General features: G+C 39.6%; 1 protein-coding gene across 1 annotated transcript in view; it reads right to left on the reverse strand.

Moving 5' to 3' along the window:
• Nucleotides 1–23,338, reverse strand: part of samd12 (sterile alpha motif domain containing 12) — a 243,950-nt gene that overhangs the window by 162,439 nt on the left and 58,173 nt on the right. Inside the window, exon 4 of the mRNA XM_057827486.1 lies at nt 8,812–8,952. Coding sequence (XP_057683469.1) covers nt 8,812–8,952 — 141 coding nt within the window. The remainder of the gene's footprint in view (nt 1–8,811; nt 8,953–23,338) is intronic.

Here is a 23,338-nt window from a genome sequence, read left to right on the forward strand (position 1 = left end):
AGCTGTCTGATCACCTGCGATATACCATCTCTAAAAGTCTGGATGTTCATCAATCGACAGTCAGAGAAGTTGTCTACAAATGGAGAGAGTTTGGCACTGTTGCTTCTCTCCCAAGGAGTGGCCGTACACCAAAGATGACGCCAAGAGTTCAGCGCAGAACACTCAGAGAGGTAAAAAATAACCCTAGCGTGTCTGCTAAAAACTTACAGAAATCACTGACAAAGTCCAGTATCTCTGTGCACACATCAACTATATGTAAAACTATGGCCAAGAATGGTGTTCATGTGAGAACTCCATGGTGGAAGTCATTGCTGTCTAAAAAAAATAAAAAATAAAAAAACCAAAAAAAAAAAAACAATATTGTTGCTCGTTTAATGTTCACAAAAAGGCACTTGGACACACCACAGAAGTTTTGGCAAAATATTTTGTGGACTGATGAAACCAAAGTTGCATTGTTTAGGAGTAAAACACAATGTCATGTGTGGAGGAAAAAAATGGAACACCTCATTCCCACAGTAAAGTATGGTGGAGGGAGCATCGTGATTTGGGGCTGTTTTGCTACCTCAGGGCCTGGACAACTTGCAATCATTAATGAGAGAATGAATTCAAACGTTTATCAGGATGTTTTGCAGGAAAACCTGATGCCGTATGTCAGACAATTGAAGCTATAAGGAGGATGGATGTTCTAACAAAACAATAATCCAAAACATAGAATAAATCAACAAAATACACGTTCTGGAGTGGCCAAGTCAAAGTCCAGACTTGAACCACATTGAGCTACTGTGGCATGACCGAAAGACTGCGATTCATTCCAGACATCCCAGGAATCTGACTGAACTACAGCCGTTTTGTAGAGAAGAATGGGCCAAGATTAGTCCTGATCAATGTGCCATACTGATCTGCAGCTACAGGAAGCGACTGGTTGAAGTCATTGGTGCCAAAAGGGGGGCCACAAAATATTAAATATGATGGTTCACTTACTTATTTTCCCCCCCTTCTATCATTGTTTGCATACTATCCTCATTAAAATATGAAAACCTATAAATGTTTGGGTGGTTTGAGTAAAAGCAGACACTGTTTTTTCATCTGTGTGATTTTGACGAAGAACACATCACAGTAGATAGTGATTTTATGCAGAAATGTGACAAAATCCAAAAGGTTCAGATCATTTTTCATACCACTGTACGCGGCTTTTCACTTATTGCGGCGGGTTCTGGTCCCCATTAACCCCGAAAAATGAGGAATCACATCAATCATTAATTTGCACTTTTATCCCTGTACCATCCAATGTGTAAGTCCGTATTTCTCCAGAATGCCCGTCTAAACAAGCGCTTGCGTAAATAGCGGACTTATACACTTAAATTTTAAGGAACAGTTCATTATTTCATACACACACAGTACATTGACGGTATTCAGTTTCTTATGGTATTGCAATCTCACGATATTTTTGTTTTTGCCCTTTAAAACTAAACTCTGCAACTTTCAAGGGTTGTTTTGGCTCGTCCCACATAACTGTCGCCTCACCAACTATCACTACAAGAATAGCACTGATATGGGAAAATCTAATTATTCCCCTCTCATGGCCCAGTAACCCTTAAAGGTTAATCACTGTCCGTCTAGCCAGCAATGTCTCAGTACGCTGCAGTAATTACAACACCTCACTCTTTTTTTTTTTTCTCTTCTTATCAGCCTTTTTCTCCTGCTCCTTTGTCTAGATAATAGATGTGTCTCTCCTCATCATCATTGCAATAGAGATATCAGACTATTTTTCCTTCATCTTGATATGACCTTTTTTCCCCCTATCATTTCCCCCCCACTCCAATTTGTTATTCTAACAAAAGAAACTATATTTTGTTGGTTCACAGACTGACATTTAAATGCATATCAATTTCCACTGTTTATACCAGAGGTCACTAAACAAAGTTTGGGTTTGGATTGACGCATTCAACCAAAAATAGAGGATATGATTCAAAATCAACCTTATAGATCTATTGTAGGTGGAGAAGACATGAGTGATGAATTCTATAGACTAGGGTTGTTCCGATCATGTTTTTTTGCTCCCGATCCGATCCCGATTGTTTTAGTTTGAGTATCTGCTGATCCCGATATTTCCTGATCCGATTGCTTTTTTTTGCTCCTGTTGAAATTCGCCCCCCCCCCGGCCCAGACGCACCCGCGGACAGCACCAACCAAAACAAGTGCCGCTCGGCTGACGCTGCACCGCGTGCGCCCGCCGGGAAGGCCGAATCTCGCGCGTCCTCTTATTTTAACCCTTTGTACTGACTCCATGTTTCAAAAGCTTGTAGAACACTCACCGAAAACAGGTTGACAATTTATTCATCGACAATGGTAAAAACAAGGCAAAAACAGACGACGGAGGGACAATTCTGGATCCAAAACAAGGCTACATGTTTCCGCGCAGAAAAAAATCTGTCTTATCTCAGTGTCCAGTCTTTTTAAAGTCTTTGCTGACGCGGACCTTGTCGAAGGCGTTTCTGGGCGTTGCTTTTGGGTCAACCCCTCTGTGGCCGGTTTTGGGCGGCTTAGGTTCGTGCGCGGATTGGGACGCCCGCTATCAACTTTGCTGTCCGGGCTGGTTGTACTTGTTTTAGGACAAAGCGCTTTGTCCTTGGAGTTTGCTGGGAGAGCTGATTGCCAGAGTTGGTGCGTCAATCTTGTGATAAGACGGCATTGTGTATCTCTTCTATTTCTTCTCATTAAACTATGGTGTTCTATTTATGTTATATTAGTAGTGTAGTCCTACCGTAAATATGAAAATGATATTATTTCCTGATTAATTATATTATGTGTGTTAGAGTAATGCAAACAGTTAGATGGTGCCTACGAGAACCTGTACCATATGTATGTGTTAGACTATATATGTGTTAGACTAATGCAAACAATTATACGGTGTGTGCGATGATGATATCCTTTCCCTTTCACTCCCGATTCAATTCCAATCATTCCCGATAATTTTTCCCGATCATATACATTTTGGCAATGCATTAAGAAAAAAATGAATAAAACTCGGACGAATATATACATTCAACATACAGTACATAAGTACTGTATTTGTTTATTATGACAATAAATCCTCAAAATGGCATTTTCATTATAAACATTCTTTCTGTGATAGGGATCCACCGATAGAAAGACTTGTAATTCTTAAAGGATAAATGTGACTTTGTATATTGTGACTAAAATTGCCATCTAGTGTATTTGTTGAGCTTTAAGTAAATGATACTGTAGCCATGCCCACATGCATGATGGGAAGTGCAACCATGACTGTGCGTAGTGCTACGAATTGATATATCTTCTCTGCGTTGGGAAATAACATAGGGTGTTAAGAAAAAGATCAATTACTACCTTGCTTCCCCACATTGCTTCCCACGATATTTCTAATCGAAGGGAGAGGGATTGGAAGGCTTTAGCCAATTAAAATAAGGCTCCAAAGGCTGCCAAAATTCACTCTACTCATTTTACGCTGCCTTTTAGCTCTCTATATAGGCAAAACAGTGCCATTACAGATGGAGCGCGACCATGTGTGAGTGGGTCGTGCAGCGCATGCATTAATGCGTTAAATATTTTAATGTGATACATTTTTTTTAAAAATTAATTACTGCCGTTATTGGGATAAATTTGATAACCCTACCTTAAGCCTAAACTAAAGACTCTGGATAAGTGTAACATATTATGTCTGTAACATTAAATACAATTAGAAAACGAATTAATAAAAAAAAAAAAAAAAAATTAAAAATAGGCATGGCCGATATTTTTTTGCCGATTCCGATACTTTGAAAATGACGTGATCGGACCCGATCGATCGGCATCTCTAATGGAAAACAAGCTGGATAGGGCCGGACTTGGGCACCCCTGCTATAAACCATATACGTATTTCCATTTTTGCTTGGGAATCCAATCTGGGTTCCTTTTCACACCACCTACCTTCCGGTTTTCCTCTCTGCTCGATCTTCTCACCCATCTGTCTTCTCACCTCTTTTTTTTCCAAATGCTTCATCACCCCCCCCCCCCCCCCCCCCCCCGCCGCATCCACCACCGTCTCATTTCCCTTCTCTCTCGTTCAGATCCCAAGTGGCTACAGCTCTTTTTGCCTGAGGCAACAGCTGTAGGTGCGTGTGCCATGGGCATCAAAATACAAGCCTATCCATCCTACCTACTTCGCAGTTCTTGCAAAAAAAGAGAAAAAAACAGCCTAAAAAGTGTCTCAAACACAAAAGCGTTTCATGTGCTTCCTTTACACCTGAGGATGAGCCTCACATACAGTAGTTGTTGAGATCAAAACAGTGCATATTGTAATTCTCCACTGGGAAGGTCATTGTGAGCCTTTGCACACTTTCTATATTTACTTTGGATTCACATCTCAGTGACCAGAACACCAGGGAGGGATTGAGTTGGGGTTTTACACATTGCATTTTTTCCAAGATTTGTTCAAAAAGATTCCTTAGAATTACTTTTTCCATCCCTCTAAGCTCGCTTCGTTTTTTTTTTTTTTAAAGTGCGCTCAAGGTGAAGTAGTGGTGAAATGGGGAGCCAAAAGTAAAGGATTTTGTGTCACGTACCTCAGAGAATGAGGCATGAACTGAAGAAATGCATTGTGTGCATGTTTTCACAGAGTGGCTACAAAAAGATGGTGATGGTCATGAATTTATGGGTTTATTTTGTATATGGCGGAAAACACAGACAAGACTAAAAAAGCAGTTTCTGCTCTTGCACCCCTCCTTAACAGTGTTGGGAATAACGTTGTTATAAATAACGCCGTTACATTACGGGGATTACCTGTAAAGCAGAGGTCACGGAACCGCGGACCTCGGTCCGGTTCCGGACCCCCAAGCCGTCTGGACCGGATCTCAAGTTGTCGCGACTAATACACGTTGCAACAACAAAAATCATTTTTGTCTGCGGGTTTCCAGAGCTGGAGGTGGGCAACAAACAAAAACCTTAGCCGTGACGCGCGTGAGCCAGCCAATAGGACTGAAGCATTTGAAAGTTATTTTTAGAACAGCATGTCTCAGGGGCAGTTTACATGGCGACTGCGACACAAAGACGAAATGACTGAGTAGCGGACTTGCCTCGCGTGCATATGGTGTCGGCGAAGACGAAAAATTCTGAATCCTGCCTCCAAAGTGGAAGAATCCGATTGCCGGGAATTGAGGGGGGCTTCCTCGGCATGAATATTAAAGGCTCCCGCGGCGCGAAACCGCGACGTTAACGTCAGCACTCATACACGTCACATTGGGCGTGCACAGCGGTGCTACTAAACATTAAAAACAGCAAATATGGCAGAATGTCAGCTTTAATTTACTGTTTTAATAATATTTTTAAATTAAATATGTTGAATGTTTCAATTTTTGTGCCTTTTTGATCAAAAGAAAAATGCCTTTGCTTCGAGTGGGCGGGCATATTTTTTTCCGGGCTGAGGTAGCTTGGTGGGGTCAAAGTGCATCATTCTCTGTCGCCCTGTAAATCTGCACTGCCCCCTAGGGCCTGGCATGAATACTACATTGTTTTCATGCGGAATTGCGACATTGTTCAAATGGAGACGCAAATGCAAATTTGAAATTGTTCGTATTCTTGGAGAGTCACCATGTAAATGGCCCCTCACACTCGCTTTCCAGACTCTGCGGAGTGACTGCCAAATACTGAGCCGAATGAAGTTGGAGGAAGAGGCGAAAAAGGTACGGCAAATGGCGTGCTCAAAAAAATGCAAGATTGATGCAGAAAACAGAGTGTTTAAGGAGGAGTGGACCAACACATTTTTGTTCATTTTACCTGGCGGCAGCACAAGACCGCTATGGCTCATCTGTTCAGTGACGGTAGCGCTTGTAAAGAGCAGCAATTTGAAAAGGCTCTATGAGACGAAGCACGCAGCTTTTTCGCAAAGTTTCCCTATGAACTCTGCCATCCGTTCTCAAAAAATAGCGGAATTAAGGGCTCAATATGATCGCACCTCAATGCTCATGGTTCATTCATTCACTGCACAGCAACGCGCAAATAAATGCTCCCTCAGAATAGCGTGGATATTGGGTCAAAACAAAAAGTCTTTCAGTGACGCACCGATTGTCAAGGATTGTATGAGTGCAGTTGCTGAAACTTTGCTTCATGGAAAGCAAAAAGAAGAGGTCTGTCAAAAAAAAATAAAGCAAGTCCCTCTGTCAGCATCCACAATAAAAAATAAAAAAAAATGTCTTGAACATGCTTTTATGTTGCTATTTAATGATTCAATTAAAGCACTTTTTAGTTTTATGCACCTTTTCTATATTATTTACAATTTTGAATGTAGTAATTATCAGCATGGCCACGTAAAGATACGTTTGTATTTTGTGGGGGGGAAAAAAAAAAAGCATTAAAAATATTTCCGGACCCGAGATTGTTGTAATTTTTAAAATTTCGGACCCAGAGGATTTTTAATTCATGACCCCTGCTGTAAAGAGTCAAGAATCTGCATTGGACCAGATGTCAAGTGTCAAGAATCTGCATTGGACAAGGTGATGATGCTGGAACTTTTGTTTGGTGCTGTTCCAGTGAGATTTACAAAGATGACAGCCTGAAGAAGACATCAAAATTCCCTCAGTCCTTGATGATATGGGGCTGCATGTCATGCAAAAGCACTGGGAAGATGGCTGTGGTTAAATCTTCAACACCCACATTAACCCGGAGCCTCGATGCTTCCATCACCGCAACATTTAGATGCATTAAAATTTCTGTATAAATGAAGTCTTAATTGATTGGGTGATTGTTTCATTCACATGAATTAAAGGGTATGTAACGGCAAAAGGGGTGTGAGACATCAATAGAACCGTTATGTGCCAAGATAACAAATATTGATAAAGTTAACAAAAAAATCAATCACATTAATGAGCAATTATCGAAAATAGATCGAAAATGACGAACATTTCCAAAAGTGTTCCGGAAACAGCTGAATGGGGCGGCGACGTCACAACAAGTGATTGACAGTCGAGGCGGAGCCAGGTGCCATTGTTTTTTTAATCGACGAGAGAGTAGCGTTCGGGTTTGTTTGACCAAAACATCACTAAAATGGTTCAAAACTGCTGTGCTATGCGGTGTACAAATAGCTATTTATCGGAATATAGTATCCATGAGTTCCCGAACGCGAAAAAAAAAAGCTGGACTACGCAGACAATGGGTAAAGTTCGTCCGTGCAAAGAGGGCTAATTTTCTAGACCCAGCCTCCGGCACGGTTTTCTGTTATTTTCCACCTGAAAGCTTCTCGAACTATGGACAAGTGAAATCGGGTTTTGCTGCAAGATTGCTGCTCAAAGCAGATGCGGTGCCCACCATACACCAGCCACCTAAATGTCCTGAGATATCAAGAGGACGATGACTGGCAAAGGAGTCTAAGGCTAACCAAAGGAGGGGAGCAGCCAAGCTCGAAATGACCAGGGTGAGTACTCTTTTATAATAAAAAAATATCACGCATTGGATACAGGACTGGACACATGTATAAATTATCGCTCGTAAAATATACTGAACAAATCCTCTGATCCCATTCATATTTCTGTCTGTTGGCAGAGCGAAAAACTATGATAGCGCAATAAATGATAATTATTCTATACATTACTTTATTTTGCGGTCACGGTGTATCAGCTTCACAAAAAGAAATACAAAAAATATCATTCGTTGTTTCCCACACGATCTGCTGCCGATGTTTCATCAGTGTCATTGCTCCCCTCAATGACCGTTTCGTTACGCTGCATTGGCGTCCGTTTGGGCTCAAATTGATAACCTAAAACACCGATTAAAGCTTCGTAACTCTCCTCGTCACCATTAGATGAACATTCGTTACGTCTTTCTACGTCGGATTCGTCGCTGAAACTAGAAACGAAATTGTCTGCCATCATCGCCGCCATTCAGTATTAAAGCACTGAGCCTTTTTTCTTCTTGAAGAAACACCCCTCACTGTCAATTCTGAATTCTCTTTTATTGACAACGAGGGGTGTTTCTTCATGAGGGAACCTGGAATATGTGCAGGACGAACACAATGCAACAGCATAAACAGCCCAAAAAACCGCTAATTCTCCCCTCACTAGAAGGAATTCTATTGATGCAGACAGGCGCTGCCCCCCTAGTGGCCGGTGGCACTCTCTTCACTTGTAATGACGTCACGCACACAATCTGCCAGATCTCGGGCGCCGGTCGTTTTAGCTTGACAATCGAGCCAAATTTCTCTCATTTTCTTGTGTGTAATTACACGAAGTGGCATGATATGAATACAAAAGGCATGCGTTTATGGATAAATGATGGAATATTAACATTTTCCCAGGGCATGACATACTCTTTAAATCACGGGACGATCTAATGTTGAACACAATTTGAAAAATGGTTTTACTGTCTTTCAAGCAGTGATCCTGCTCTGTTCTGCAAACACTTGCTGACCAGATGACGAGAATCCAACATAAACTTAAAACGCAGCGATGCACTCAGATCACGCGAAGAAGCTCCTTGACACAAATTCACAACGCCACAGACTCCTATGTAGCAATTACACAAGCCCCTGATCATTTTCCACCCAAAAGCCACGAAAGGAGACCGTTTGTGGTTTCGTACCCATTTTGATTAATCACCTCCTGCGGGATTTACAACAAGCAGCGACTGCCATGGCTACAGATGGCAAGAGTATAAATGGAGCTCTATTATGTGAATGGTTAGGAAAATGTGAGATGTCTTCCTGGGAGTAGTCAGACATTCCCTGTCTGTTTAGAAGCTTGTGCAAGCATAAAATTTGCATTCAAATGTTTGCAAAAAACAAACTGAAATTACGCAAAATCTGACCTTGCGTAAGAAGTTGAAGGGTCCTAACTTCCTCTCGGACACGGAGCTGCAGGACCTGTTGTAGGATGTTCTGCCTCTCTGCTTCCTGCATGATGCCCATTCTCTCCAGCTTTCGGTCCGTCAATCTCATCAGAGCCCGCCCTAGACGAGGAAGAATTCATATTATGATGAGAACGAATGCTCAAATGGGAATTAAAATGAAAATCGTACCAAAGCAAGAGTTAGTGTTGTGGCAGCATAAACCATAAATATGGTCGACATGACATAGAAAGGGCAAAGGTCCTCGTATTTTTTTCGCATTCATTTATTAAAACAAGCTTTACATCTACCGCAAGTTGTCAGGTTTCTACTAATTAATGTATAAGACTTGATGTACGATAGCTTATAGAATTCTCACGAGAGCAGGCTGCATAACAACAGAGCTGCACAATTCTTACATTTTGACAGCACATTTAGTTTTGCCTTATTACAGCACATCAATGCTAGTTGCCCGAGTAAGCTAATAAGAAACTTTACATATTTATTACATGCAAGGCCTGTGTCAATGGTGGAAAGTAAGGAAGTACGTTTTAAACTCTGAGAGAAAGTGATGCTTACTGATTTTTTCACCATTTTCTGAAGAGATGGAAGTATTTGTGGATTTAAAGTAACTTGTAGCTGTAGGGAAAAAAAGGAGCTGCAATTAAATTAACATTTAGTTGTAAAAAAGATAGCTTGTAAATTTACAGCCAGTCCGGCAGGTTTTGGGAGCATTTATAGGTCAGTTCGTGTTCGTTTCAGGGCATTTACAGGTCATTTCCTATTGATTTTAGGTACATTCTTAAGACACTTCATTTTCAGTAAACCAAAATCAACGGAAAGTGACCCGTAAATGCCCCAAAAGGAAAAAGAAGTGACGGAAAATCAACAGGAAATGACGTGAAATGTCCCAGTAACCCAAAATCAATAGGAAGTGACATGTAAATGCCCCAAAATCATTTCATCCCCTGACGGAGACTTTCATAGTCATCCTAGTGACACAAAATTAAACTTCTATTTCTGGTCTTTTTTTGCTGTTTTTTGTGTTTGTAGACTGGACATCTGGCACTCTAGTTTCTTTCCCTACCGAGCAGCAAACTCTCCTCTTCTTAGTCGAGATAAGGCAGACTTAAGTATTTATTCTTTACACTCTCTACTTTTGCTGGGATGAAATGCTCATTTGCATAGGAACAGTATAAAATTCTGCCCCGCTTGAGGAGAAAAAGCCTTTTTCTCTTACTCCGCGTCTGATAGGCTGTTGCTGTAATCAGCACGATAGATCAGATATGATAGTAAGTAGGGCCTTTGTAAGTAGATGACACAATAATTCAGGCCAACAAGCAAGCCTCTGAATTATGGAGGACCACAACATCAAGCGCCCTTTGCTGTTTTTAATCCATGCCAGAATAATGATACTCTGTACGGACAGAATTATATCTGATAATGAGGCACGAAGAAGTATTAGGGTCACATTGGAATGAAACGATTGAAAAATTATTAATAAGGATAACATTGTTCCTTCCAAAGAAAAGTTTAAATTTTATGGGAGTTAGAGTTCTATGAAAAAGTATCTGAACCTTTTGGAATTTCTCATATTTTTGCATAAAATCCCCATCAAATGTGATCTTTGTTAAAATCACACAGATGTAAAAACTTTTAACTAAAACCACGCAAACATTTATAGGTTTCCATATTTTAATGTGGATAGCAAAAAAACAATGAAAAAAAAGGGGAAAACTAAGTAAGTGAACCCTCTCTAAGGAGACATAAAAAGCAATTAAAAATAAATTTTACCAAACAATTTAAGTCAGGTGTAAGCCTAATCATTGATAGGTGGTTTAAAGCTGCCCTGCCCACTATAAAACACGCACTTGGCAAGAAATGTCTTGATGAGAAGCATTGTCTGATGTGCATCATGGCTCGATCAAGAGCTGTCTGAAGACCTGCGATCAAGGATCTATAAAGATGGGAAAGCATACAAAACCATCACTAAAAGTCTGGATGTTCATGAATCGACAGTCAGAGAAGTTGTCTACAAATAGAGAAAGTTTGGCACTGTTGCTTGTCTCCCAAGAAGTGGCCATCTACCAAAGATTACGCCAAGAGTTCAGCGCAGAATACTCAGAGAGGTAAAAAAGAACCCTAGAGTGTCCACTTAAGACTTACAGAAATCAGTGGCACAGTCCAATATCTCTGTGCACAATTCAACTATACGTAAAACTATGGCCAAGAATTGTGTTCATGGGAGGACTCCAGAGAGGAAGCCACTGCTGTCTAAAAAAAACATTGTTGCTCATTTATTGTTCGCAAAAAGGCACTTGGACACGCCACAAAAGTTTTAGCAAAATATTTTGTGGACCGATGAAACCAAAGTTGAATTGTTTGGAAGTAACACACGTCATGTGTGGAGGAAAAATAGAACAGCTCACCAACATCAACACCTGATCCCTACCGTGAAGCATGGTGGAGGGAGCATCGTGATTTGCTACCTCAGGGACAACCTGGACAACTTGCAATCATTAAGGTAAGAATGAATTCAACCTGTCGCCATCCGTCAGACAGTTGAAGCTAAAAAGAGGATGGATGCTGCAACAAGGCAATGATCCAAAACACAGAAGTAAATCAAATTCAGAATGGTTTCAAAAGAACAAAATACACGTTCTGAAGAGGCCAAGTCAAAGTCTAGATTTCAACCCCATTGAGATGCTAAAGACAGCGATTCATGCCAGACATCCCTGGAATCTGACTGAACTACAGCGGTTTTGTAGAGAGGAATGGGCCAGATTAGTCCTGATCGATGTGCCAGACTGATCTGCAGCTACAGGAAGCATCTGGTTGAAGTTTTTCCCCCTTCTGTCATTGTTTGCATACTATCCTCATTAAAATATTAAAACCTAGACATGTTTGGGTGGTTTTAGTTAAAACCTAGAAATGTTTGGGTGGTTTTAGTTAAAGCAGGCACTATTTTTTTCATCTGTGTGATTTTGACAAAGATCCGATCACATTTGATGGTGATTTCATGCAGAAATGTGAGAAATTCCAAAAGGTTCAGATGCTTTTTCATACCGCTGTACATCAAAACAGTTTAAAAATAGGCCATGCAGTGAAGGTGCGCCTTACAGTGCGGAAAACACGTGAATTGACTTGAGAAAATGACGTTAATAAAAGTTGTAATTAAAAAAACACACAAAGTATGAATCAAGAAGAAGGAAAATTGAATGAATCGGTTATACATTCTGTCTGAGTCTACTGACGAAACCATTTACTGGAAACTTGAGAAACTACAGAAGACAGAAAAAAACAACAGCGTTTTTCAAGTTTAGGAATTGGAGCTGTTCAAGGTGACCCATGACTGCCAAAACTTTAAAGTTGCTTCAATTATCCGGTAATTACCGCTCAGGTTTGAATGAATCAGGCCTGATTGCTTGAGTGTGTCTATTTTCTCCACGACAAAACCGAAAAGCTTAATTTTCTTTCAAACTGCAATTAATTTACTGTGCTCTGAACGGCATGAACTCAAGGAGACCGACTGGGGGAGGGGTGGTAGGGGTGGTGGGAGGGGTAATGATAGCAGAAAAAGGTGCTCTAATTCTGGAAAAATATATTGTATCTGGGAGAAATCCGAATCAATTGAAGGAAATCATACGCTGGTGGCATGTTATGACTGTGTTGGAACCACAGAATCAATAGCAATTATACATCCATTATGGTTGAAGTCACCGATTTAACAATATAACACAAAGTGGGCGGTGATCAGTTCATGTGAAGTGAAAGTCTGGGAGATCATATGTCGTTTTAAACCAGTACTTGTCAAATGGTGGGGTGGCGCATGTGACCTCGGGGAACATACCTTTTTTTGCCGTACTGGAATAAAGTGTAATTGCACATCCACTCAGTGTGTGGCAGTGGCCCTCTCGTTTTCAGAGTGTGCGTAGTATTTTTTAACCAAACAAGAGCACACAGCAAAGAGCACTAGAGATATGAAAAGCTAAGACCAGGGAATATAAAGAAGTGTATATACCGTTTGGCTTTGACTTTTAATGCAGTGGGAAACAAGGAAAGACCAGTCTGCGTCTAAAATGTTTGCAGTGGACAGCAGGAACCCAAATCAATTAAGATGTCACTTAACTCATTTGCTCCCAAAAACGTATAAATACGTTCCATTTTTAATTGTTTCGGTGTCCCAAAGACGTATTTATACGTCTTTTACGTTTTTTTTCCCCATAAGAGACATCTCTGGGTTCTGATCCAATTTAGCTCCAAGGCACAAAGCTGAAAATCCATTTTAAAGCAATAAAACTGGCCACTGGAGGGCAGTAGTGTATTTGGTAAGACCCGATTCAACGGCAACGAATGGCAGGGCCACACGGCCGGGGCGCCAGCGGAAGGATGTCAGGCGGCGGACAACAGAGCAGAACAACCGGGACCACCAGTGCAGCGGACGATGTCGTTAAGTCCATGCTGCTCGCCGAGCAGACCCCGGAGAGACTCAAAAAAATCCATCTTTATGAGACAGGCGGCGATGAGGGAAAAATTTACCCGGCTGTCGCGGCCACAACAGCGTCATCTCAGTTAGTTATGTGTAAATAAATTGTTACTTTGCTATCAAAAGCTCTATTTGTCTTGTTGTTTATGTTATTTTGTCAAAGGAAAACATTATTCAGGTATTTGGGATGTAACCAAAGTAGGGCTGCAGCTATCGAATATTTTAGTAATCGAGTAATCGACTGAAAATTCTATCGATTAATCGAGTAATCGGATAAGACTTTTTTTTTTCTTTTTCTAGGTAAAGAGCAATTATAAATATACATGACAAAAAAAGACATTTAATCCAATATTGAACTATTTTCAGTCAATCAATGTAGGGCTGCAGCTATCGTATATTTTAGTAGTCGATTTATTGATGGACTAGTTAGTTCATATAATCCAGTAATCAGATAAGGAACATAAAAAATTAAAATACCTGAGCTGAACCTCGAACATTATAAATGTATTTTTTAAAAATGAGAATCTATGTAAAACAAAAGAACAATTGGCTAACTTACATAGAAAAAGTCCACTAGCCTAAATGCTATAAAATGCTAAAGTTTTTTTTAAATGCTCTAAACAATTGGTTCAGACACACATTCCCACCAAAAAAAACAAAACAAAAAATGGCTAAATATACCTATAAACTAGATTATAAATGCATTTAAAAAAGCATTAGCTCAAACAAAAACTTAGCTTACGTTGGTCTTAACAGGGAGCAGTTGGATCCAGCCATGTAAAAAGAGGCAGACCAGACAGCAGTGTATCCACCCTAATCAATAAAACTAAATGCAAACACTTTCAAAATAAACCATTACAACGCCACTTTAATTAAACGAATACTCGAGGCAACAAAATTTAATTCGAATATTTTTTTTCTAATCGAATACTCGAGTTCATCGATTAATCGTTGCAGCACTAAACCAAAGCAAAAAATAGCTGTGCTAAAGTTATGTGTGAAATGTATGCTTCCACAAAAAGCTCAATTTCTCTGTTTTTTAATCAGAAATTGGATAATTGCTCAAACTAAGCTATTTTCTAATGCTAATTTCTAAAGAATGGAAAAAGATATGAACTTAATTTTTTTTATGCTGAAAGAGTCTAATCTTTCCATGTTTATATAGCAATAGAACAGAACTTTCTGTGGGCCTTGCAAAATCAGTCAAAATCCAGTAAAACGGCCGGGAGCAAAGGGTCTTGCTCCAGTGAAAATGGCTGGGAGTGAATGAGTTAAAGACATTACACCCCAATCACATTGATAAGCGGCTTGACTTTTTTTCAGCGAAAACGTGCCAAATTTTGCCAGCAATCGTCCGGCTTTGTCAGTGTTGCATCAGTAAATCGACAAGCACCGTAAACATACGCGGAGTTTAGGGGGGGGGGCTGGTGGCCGAAAAGTGTCATTGCATGTAACTGACTTTCATATGTATGATTTTAAAATTAAGAGTTTTCCGGTAAAATATTGTCTAGAAAAATTGTAAAGCAATAAAACAACAAAAATTGAATGAAATGAACAAAAAAAAGATGTTTTGATAATGGGTAGAAATTATTTTCCAAACAGATCATGTGACTAGCACCTTAGACTGTCATTTGCTTTGCTTAGCCAAAATCACACGAGGACCGAAGAGGCAAATGGAACGAAGTAGTTTTTTCAAACCTAAGCTTTCAAAAGCGACAACAACTACTTAGCAAGAACCAAGGATTGAAAATGTTGACCGTGAAACGCCAGAGAGCACCACCAAAATGATGAGCGGAGTTTCAATTTGCCCCACTAAAGATGCTAATTGTACAACAGAGCCACCACCGGTGTCTTGCCAATGTAGTTACCCCCGTCAAAAATTGTATCCCCAGGCCATGTGAGCCCACACACACACATTAGTTATGGGTTATGTCAACTTAAACAATTAATTAAAGCCAGAAAAAAAACACAGTTATGTTGACGTTTATTAAACTGGAGAAACTCCATAAAGGACTTAAATTACAATAATAACAGTTATAGGTCAACCTACAAATAAAACAGTAAAACATTTTACATTCAGTATGTATGTTACGTTATACGACAGAAAAAAAAGGTTTTGTTTTAAAGGATGAGCCATGTTTTAAAACCTCGTAGATAACTACATCACCAAAACACGGAAATTAAGCAAATCAGTGCAGCGCAGTGGCTCCGCCCTGGGGGATACAAATTTTGACGGGGGTAACTACATTGGCACGACACCGGTGGGCGTACCGTATTCAATGGATGAGGATCATGATGAAAAGTATAGCTGTCCTAAGAATGATGGGAAAAACAAAACGCTCATTTTCAACTTATTATTCTAAATATTGTTGAAAGTTAATTTTATTGCTGACTCTGCATTTCGGGGTCATCATTATGTTGTGCCCCCCTCCTCCCCCAAAATTCAAAGTTCGCCTATGTATATAAAATGGCATATAAGGCTTCTCAGTGCAAAATAACCCCCAGACCATACCAAAGGAGTTGATACTGCCTGCAGCAAAAATAAAAACTGTCCCTCTGTCCAATGACACGGTTATTTTTGTTTCATTAATTTTTGTTTTTTCAGTCAAATATTTGGCATAGTATCCTTATTAGTTAAAGCAACTAGGGCTGCAGCTATCGAATATTTTAGTAGTCGAGTAATTGATAGACTACTTAGTTCGAATAATCGAGTATTCAGATAAGGAACATGAACAATTAAAATACCTGAACTGAGCCTCAAACTGTATACTGTTTTTTTTTTTAAATGATCTATGTACAACAAAAGAACAATTGGCTAACTTATATAGAAAAAGTCAGCTAGCTTAAATGCTATAAAATGCTAAAGGTTTTTTTTTGTTTGTTTTTTTGTTTTTTTACAATGCTCTAAATCAGGGGTGTCCAAACTTTTTGCAAAGGAGGCCAGATTTGGTGTGGTAAAAATGTGGGGGGCTTATCTTGGCTGACGTCCTTTGCGTAGAACAATATATTTAAGCAAATTTTAGCAAGCCATTCTATCAGTTACATTTGCTTTATTATATTTTTTTAATGTATAATTTTAACAATCTCGCAACTACCCTTTGTGGCGTTCTCTTTCGACTCTCTGGCTCTTGCGAAATACTGCTGCTGTGAAATTAAACTAGCTTCAAGTTGCTTCAGTTTCTCGCAGCGTATCTTCCCTGTAATCTTTTCGTACATGTCAGCGTGTCTTGTTTTGTAATATCGCCTCACATTGAATTCTTTAAAAACGGCGACCGTCTCTTTGCAAATGAGGCAGACACAGTTGTTGCGTATTTTAGTGAAAAAAATAGTCCCAATTTCCACCTATCCTTAAAGCGTCGGCTGTCTCAGTCAACTTTTTTTTTGTTGATTGTCGCCATTTTAGAAAATTGGAATAAAGGGTCACATGGGGTAATAATGCTTAGAGTGCTGCTGCCTTTTAGTGGGTAAATAAGGAGCAGCATTTAGTGTGTAAGCTACTTCAAATGCTGTTAGCAGTACTGCTGACCAATTTATTAAGTCTGTGTGCAGGCCAGACGTTATTGATTTTATGACAGAGGCTAGGGATCAGATGAAATTTGACCACGGGCCGCATTTGGCCCCCGGGCCGGACTTTGGATATGTCTGCTCTAAACAAATGGTTCAGACAAATAATCCCACCAAAAAACGGCTAAAAATACCTAAAAACGAAATTATGAATGCATTAAAAAATATGAGCTCAAACCAAAACTTAGCTTGCGTTGGTCTTGACAGGGAGCAGTTGGATTCAGTCGTGTGAAAAGAGCCAGACCAGAGGGCAGTGTATCCACCCTAATATATAAAAATAAATGCAAGCACTTTCATAATAAACCATTACAACGCCACTTTAATTAAATGAATACTCGAAGCAACAAAATTTAATTTGAATATTTTTTTTCTTATCGAATACTCGAGTTAATCGATTATTCGTTGCAGCATGAAAAGTAACACTAGGTAAATCCAGTTTTGGTCAATTTTAGCGACGCAGGTCGACAAAAGCAATAGTGTTTTGCCTTAAAAAAGACTGCATTTCACATTAGGACCAGCGCACAGTGTTGTAAAATACTGATTTCATTCCTGCAGATGGATTAAACAACATTTCAGTTTCCATCGACTGTGTGAGGGATCAAGAGTAATGAAGAGTAATGAGGTAATGAATCCAGTTGTGGCTAAACAATAGCATATGATGATGTTGGAAATAAGAAATGTTTGATTTTGTACCATATCAATACACGCATTTATATGCATTCTTATCCATGGCTGTCCCTTCTTGGCATAGAGGTAAAATTGGAATACACCAATACGTTTTTCAGAAATAAAATACACCTCTACCCCAAAAATATATAAATATACAAAACTGAAATGCACGCTGTAAAAATGATACATGATAACACAAGCACTAGATTAATGAGTGGTGTGTAAGCAGCAGCGTTGAAAGGAGGGAGAAAAATCTAAAACCCTGGCTCGGCACAAACTCCTTTGATGAATGGGATTGTAAAATGCATGAACATACACATTATGAATTGTTTTAGGATTCAGAATAAAATGTAAATTAGGGGTTACATACTAATTTTTACATTAGGTGCTATCACTCTGTTTAGGTCTAATAGTGCATAAAGCTATAGCCCCTTATTTTTTAAAACGGTTGCATAAGTAGATGAATACACCTTCAGGTTCTTTTTTTTTGTGTGGTGCTGCTCACAAAAGAAAAAACTTAAAAATGGTGGGCACTGATCAAGCATATTCACATTAATAAAACTTATTTAACACGATTATTCACGACAACGCATATCATATACAGGTAGTCCCTGGGTTATCAACGACTTCCCTTTCTATGCTGGCAACGTAACCCGAATTTCGGCATGAGTTGGAATTAGCCCTTTAAAAAAATAACAATCCAAAAAGTCCCAAAGTATGGTACACTGCTGGCCAAAAGTATTGGCACCCCTGCAATTCTGTCAGATAATGCTCAGTTTCTCCCAGAAAATGATTGCAATTACAAATGCTTTGGTAGTAATATCTTCACAATCATTATCATTAGAGATGTCCCGATAGACACGTCATTTTCAAACTATCGGAATCGGCAAAAAAATATCGGCCATGCCTTTTTTTAATATATATAAATATATTTTAATTAAATAGTTTTCTAATTGTATTTAACGTTACAGACATAATATGTTACACTCATCCAGAGTCTTTAGTATAGGCTTAAGGTAGGGTTATCAAATTCATCCCGATAACGGCGGTAATTAATTTTTTAAAAAATGTATCACGTTAAAACATTTAATGCAATTAATGCATGCACTGCACGACCCACTCACGCATTGTCGCGCTCAATCTGTAATGGCGCCGTTTTACCTATATAGAGAGATAAAAGGCAGTGTAAATTTAGTAGAGTGAATTTTGGCAGCCTTTGGAGCCTTTTTTTAATTGGCTAAAGCCTTACAATCCCTGTCCCTACGATTAGAAATATCATGGGAAGCAATGAGGGGAAGCAAAGTAGCAATTGATCTTTTTCTTAACACCCTCTGTTATTTCCCAACGCAGAGAAGATATATCAATTGGTAGCACTACGCACAGTCATGGTTCCACTTCCCATCATGCATTTGGGCATGGCTACAGTATCATTTACTGAAAGCTCAACAAATACACTAGATGGCAATATTTAGTCACAATATACAAAGTCACAAGTCTTTCTGTCCGTGGATCCCTCTCACAGAAAGAATGCTAATAATGTAAATGCCATCTTGAGGATTTATTGTCATAATAAACAAATACAGTACTTATGTACTGTATGTTGAATGTATATATTTGTCCAAGTTTTATTCATTTTTTTCTTAATGCATTGCCAAAATGTATATGATCGGGAAAAATTATGGGGAATGATTGGAATTGAATCGGGAGCAAAAAAAAAAAAGTAATCGGATCAGGAAATATCGGGATCGGCAGATACTCAAACTAAAACGATCGGATCGGGAGCAAAAAAACATGATCGGAACAACCCTAATTATCATTTTACACAAAACTTCGGAAAAGGGTCTGACAAAAGTATTGGCACCCTCAGCCTAATACTTAGTAGCACAACCTTTAGACAAAATAACTGAACAACCGCTTCCGGCATCCATTAACAAGTTTCTTACAATGCTCTGCTGGAATTTTAGACCATTCTTCTTTGGCCAACTGCTCCAGGTCTCTGAGATTTGAAGGGTACATTCTCCAAACTGCCATTATCAGATCTCTCCAAAGGTGTTCTATGGGATTCAGATGTGGACTCATTGCTGGCCACTTTAGAAGTCCTCAGTGGTTTCTCTCAAACCATTTTCTAGTGCTTTTTGAAGTGAGTTTTGGGTCACTGTCCTGCTGGAAGACCCATGACCTCCGAGGGAGACCCTGCTTTCTCACACCGGGCCCTACATTATGCTGCAAAATTTGTTGGTAGTCTTCAGACTTCACAATGCCATGCACACAGTCAAGCAGTCCATTTCCAGAGGCAGCAAAGCAACCCCAAATTATCAGGGAACCTCCGCTATGTTTGACTGTGGGGACAGTGTTCTCCTCTTTGATGGCCTCATTTTTTCCCCCTGTAAACTCTTGTTGGAATTCGCCCCCCCAGCCAAAAAACACAATTGCTTTGTTTGCTGTCTAAAAGTTGAACAAATTCACATTTATTGAGGACAGAACAAGTCATGTTAATAAAGTTAAGCAAAAAATAAGATTAGGCACAATTAGGTACTGTTTACACGACTAAAAAAACAACAACAAAGGGAGACAAAATGGCGGACGAGACTGGCGTCGTAAAGTCGAAATCGTGTAAGTCGAGTACCTCATAACCTGACTACCTGTAATAATGTTTAAGATTCAACTGGCCAGCAGTGTATTTTGTTTAATAGTGGTGGACACACCACCCTCTGGTGGCAGCGTTGGGTCTGGCCAGACTGTCGTTCAACAATGATTCCAGACAGGCGCACTCAGACGTCTCACATGGATAAAAGATAGCTGCGCTCTGGTTTAACACGTATCAGGCTGTAAGTTGTTTCAGCTAATATATGTTTGTATATGCATTTGTAATTAAATTTAGAGTTACAGTTTGTAGAGTTACGTGTGAGCGATTTGCTAGGAGAATTGTAAATACGTTAGCATTTGTAGCATTTAACCTAGCGGACGTTTGTGAAGCAAATTAGTGTCATTTAATCTACTAAATTGATAATTTTTTAAAAATGAAGGAAGTAAAAAGCTTCAAAAAACACAATTGCTTTGTTTGCTGTCTAAAAGCTGAACAAATTCACGTTTAGTGAGGACAGAACAAGTCATGTTAATAAAGTTAAGTATAAAATAAGATTAGGTACAAGTAGGTACTGTTTACCCGACTAAAAAAACAACAACTGGAGAAAAAATGGCGGACGAGACTGGCGTCATAAAGTCGAAATCGTGTAAGTCGAGTACTTCATAACCTGGGGACTACCTGTAATAATGTTTAACAATTAAAATAGAAGAGCCCCTTGTTTTGGGAGAGGTTCCACTTATCAAGAGCCCTTCAAGTTGAAAACACCATATGACCCCTTTCATTTCTCTGAGCTGCTCATCAAAAATACTTTTTGTACACAGCGTGAAACCATCAAGTGCAAGAAGAGATCGCCAATGTGCGCGGCATTCACAAAGTGACATGCAACTGCGATGGAATAAAGACCTTTATAAGCTCTGTAGTGTGAATGGTTTGATGCAGACCACCTTTCATTAAGCCACCAACTTGTGAACGATTAATAATTCACATTACACAGTTGACATCAAACGTTAGTATACTGCATAGGGAAGGTTTCATTTTTACTGTGAGTGTGTATGTGTGTGTAGGGGGTGGTTACTTTAATTATGCAATCAGTCATGACTTTCGTTCCGAGCCGAAGAAAAATTAGAACTTGATTAATTTAGCCAGCAAATGACTATTACTGTAACATGTCAGTGTTATATAGTGGACCTGGACTGCCCTGACTATGAATAACAAGAGTTTACGATTAGTTGATGTAATTTATAACGGGATGGACAAAGTCTCAAGAAACCTTTGCCATGGTTTGAAAAAAAAAGTCCCCCATGGACAAAATGGTATCAAGCGTATAGATAACTTCAAAACATTAAACTTAGACAACGAATTTGAGGCCCAAATCTCCTGATTTTCATATCCTGTTTCTCATATTAACCTATTTGATCACTTTTCAGATCACTTTTCTCTGGGCTACAAAAGGTTTCCACAACTTGGCAATTTTGCATGCTAAGACGGAGCCTTGAAACTATCAAATCACTAACAAACTGCAAGGAATTTGTTGAAATCAACTCCACCGACACATTGAACCCCCACTACCTCGAAGACTAAGCTACAGTGGGGCAAATAACTATTTAGTCAACCACTAATTGTGCAAGTTCTCCCACTTGAAAATATTAGAGAGGCCTGTAATTGTCAACATGGGTAAACCTCAACCATGAGAGACAGAATGTGGGGAAAAAAAACAGAAAATCACATTGTTTGATTTTTAAAGAATTTATTTGCAAATCATGGTGGAAATAAGTATTTGGTCAATACCAAAAGTTCATCTCAGTACTTTGTTATGTACCCTTTGATGGCAATAACGGAGGCCAAACGTTTTCTGTAATTCTTCACAAGCTTTTCACACACTGTTCCTGGTATTTTGGCCCATTCCTCCATGCAGATCTGCTCTAGAGCAGTGATGTTTTGGGGTTGTTGTTGAGCAACACGGGCTTTCAAATCCCTCCACAGATTTTCTATGGGGTTGAGATCTGGAGACTGGCTAGGCCACTCCAGGACCTTGAAATGCTTCTTACGAAGCCACTCCTTTGTTGCCCCGCCTGTGTGTTTGGGATCATTGTCATAATGAAAAACCCAGCCACGTCTCATCTTCAATGCCCTTGCTGATGGAAGGAGATTTTCACTCAAAATCTCTCCATACATGGCCTCATTCATTCTTTCCTTTACACAGATCAGTCGTCCTGGTCCCTTTGCAGAAAAACAGCCCCAAAGCATGATGTTTCCACCCTCATGCTTCACAGTGGGTATGGTGCAATTCAGTATTCTTTCTCCTCCAAACACGAGAACCTGTGTTTCTACCAAAAAAGTTCTATTTTGATTTCATCTGACCATAACACATTCTCCCAGTCCTCTTCTGGATCATCTAAATTGCTCTCTAGCGAACCGCGGACGGGCCTGGACGTGCACTTTCTTCAGCAGGGGGACACGTCTGGCCGTGCAGGATTTCAGTCCCAGACGGCGCATTGTGTTACTAATAGTAGCCTTTGTTACTGTGGTCCCAGCTCTCTGTAGGTCTTTCACTAGGTCTCCCCGTGTGGTTCTGGGATTTTTGCTCACCGTTTTTGTTATTATTTTAACGCCACGGGGTGAGGAGGGAGCTGAAAGTCCGTGTTGTCCAACGACAGCCCCAAAACATCACTGCTCTAGTGGAGATCTGCATAGAGGAATGGGCCAAAATACTAGCAACAGTGTGTGAAAAGCTTGAGAAGAGTTACAGAAAACGTTTGGCCTCTGTTATTGCCAACAAAGGGTACATAACAAAGTAATTAGATGAACTTTTGGTATTGACCAGATACTTATTTTCCACCATGATTTGCAAATAAATTCTTTAACACTAGAAAACCCAGCTGAGGCCGACTCAGCCTTTCTTGAGACAAGTACACCTAATATTCCCAAGCAATGGCCGATTTAGCCTCTCCTCCAAAAAACCCCCAGAAGTGCTTTTGACCTAGCAAGTCGTTGTCTGACAGACAGCAACGATTCATATGTAAAAACAACCACTAGACATACATCGTGTTGGTTTGTGGCCCAAACATTTGTGTCAGTTCAAGTCAAGCTACATTTATTTAATTACATTTATTTATGACGAATGACATTTTTTACACATTTTTTAACTCACTTCTCCTATACTCCACACACAAGGACAGAAAAAAATGGCCCAAATGTGTGCA

Source organism: Corythoichthys intestinalis, chromosome 22, assembly GCF_030265065.1.
Source record: "Corythoichthys intestinalis isolate RoL2023-P3 chromosome 22, ASM3026506v1, whole genome shotgun sequence".
NCBI lineage: Eukaryota > Metazoa > Chordata > Actinopteri > Syngnathiformes > Syngnathidae > Corythoichthys > Corythoichthys intestinalis.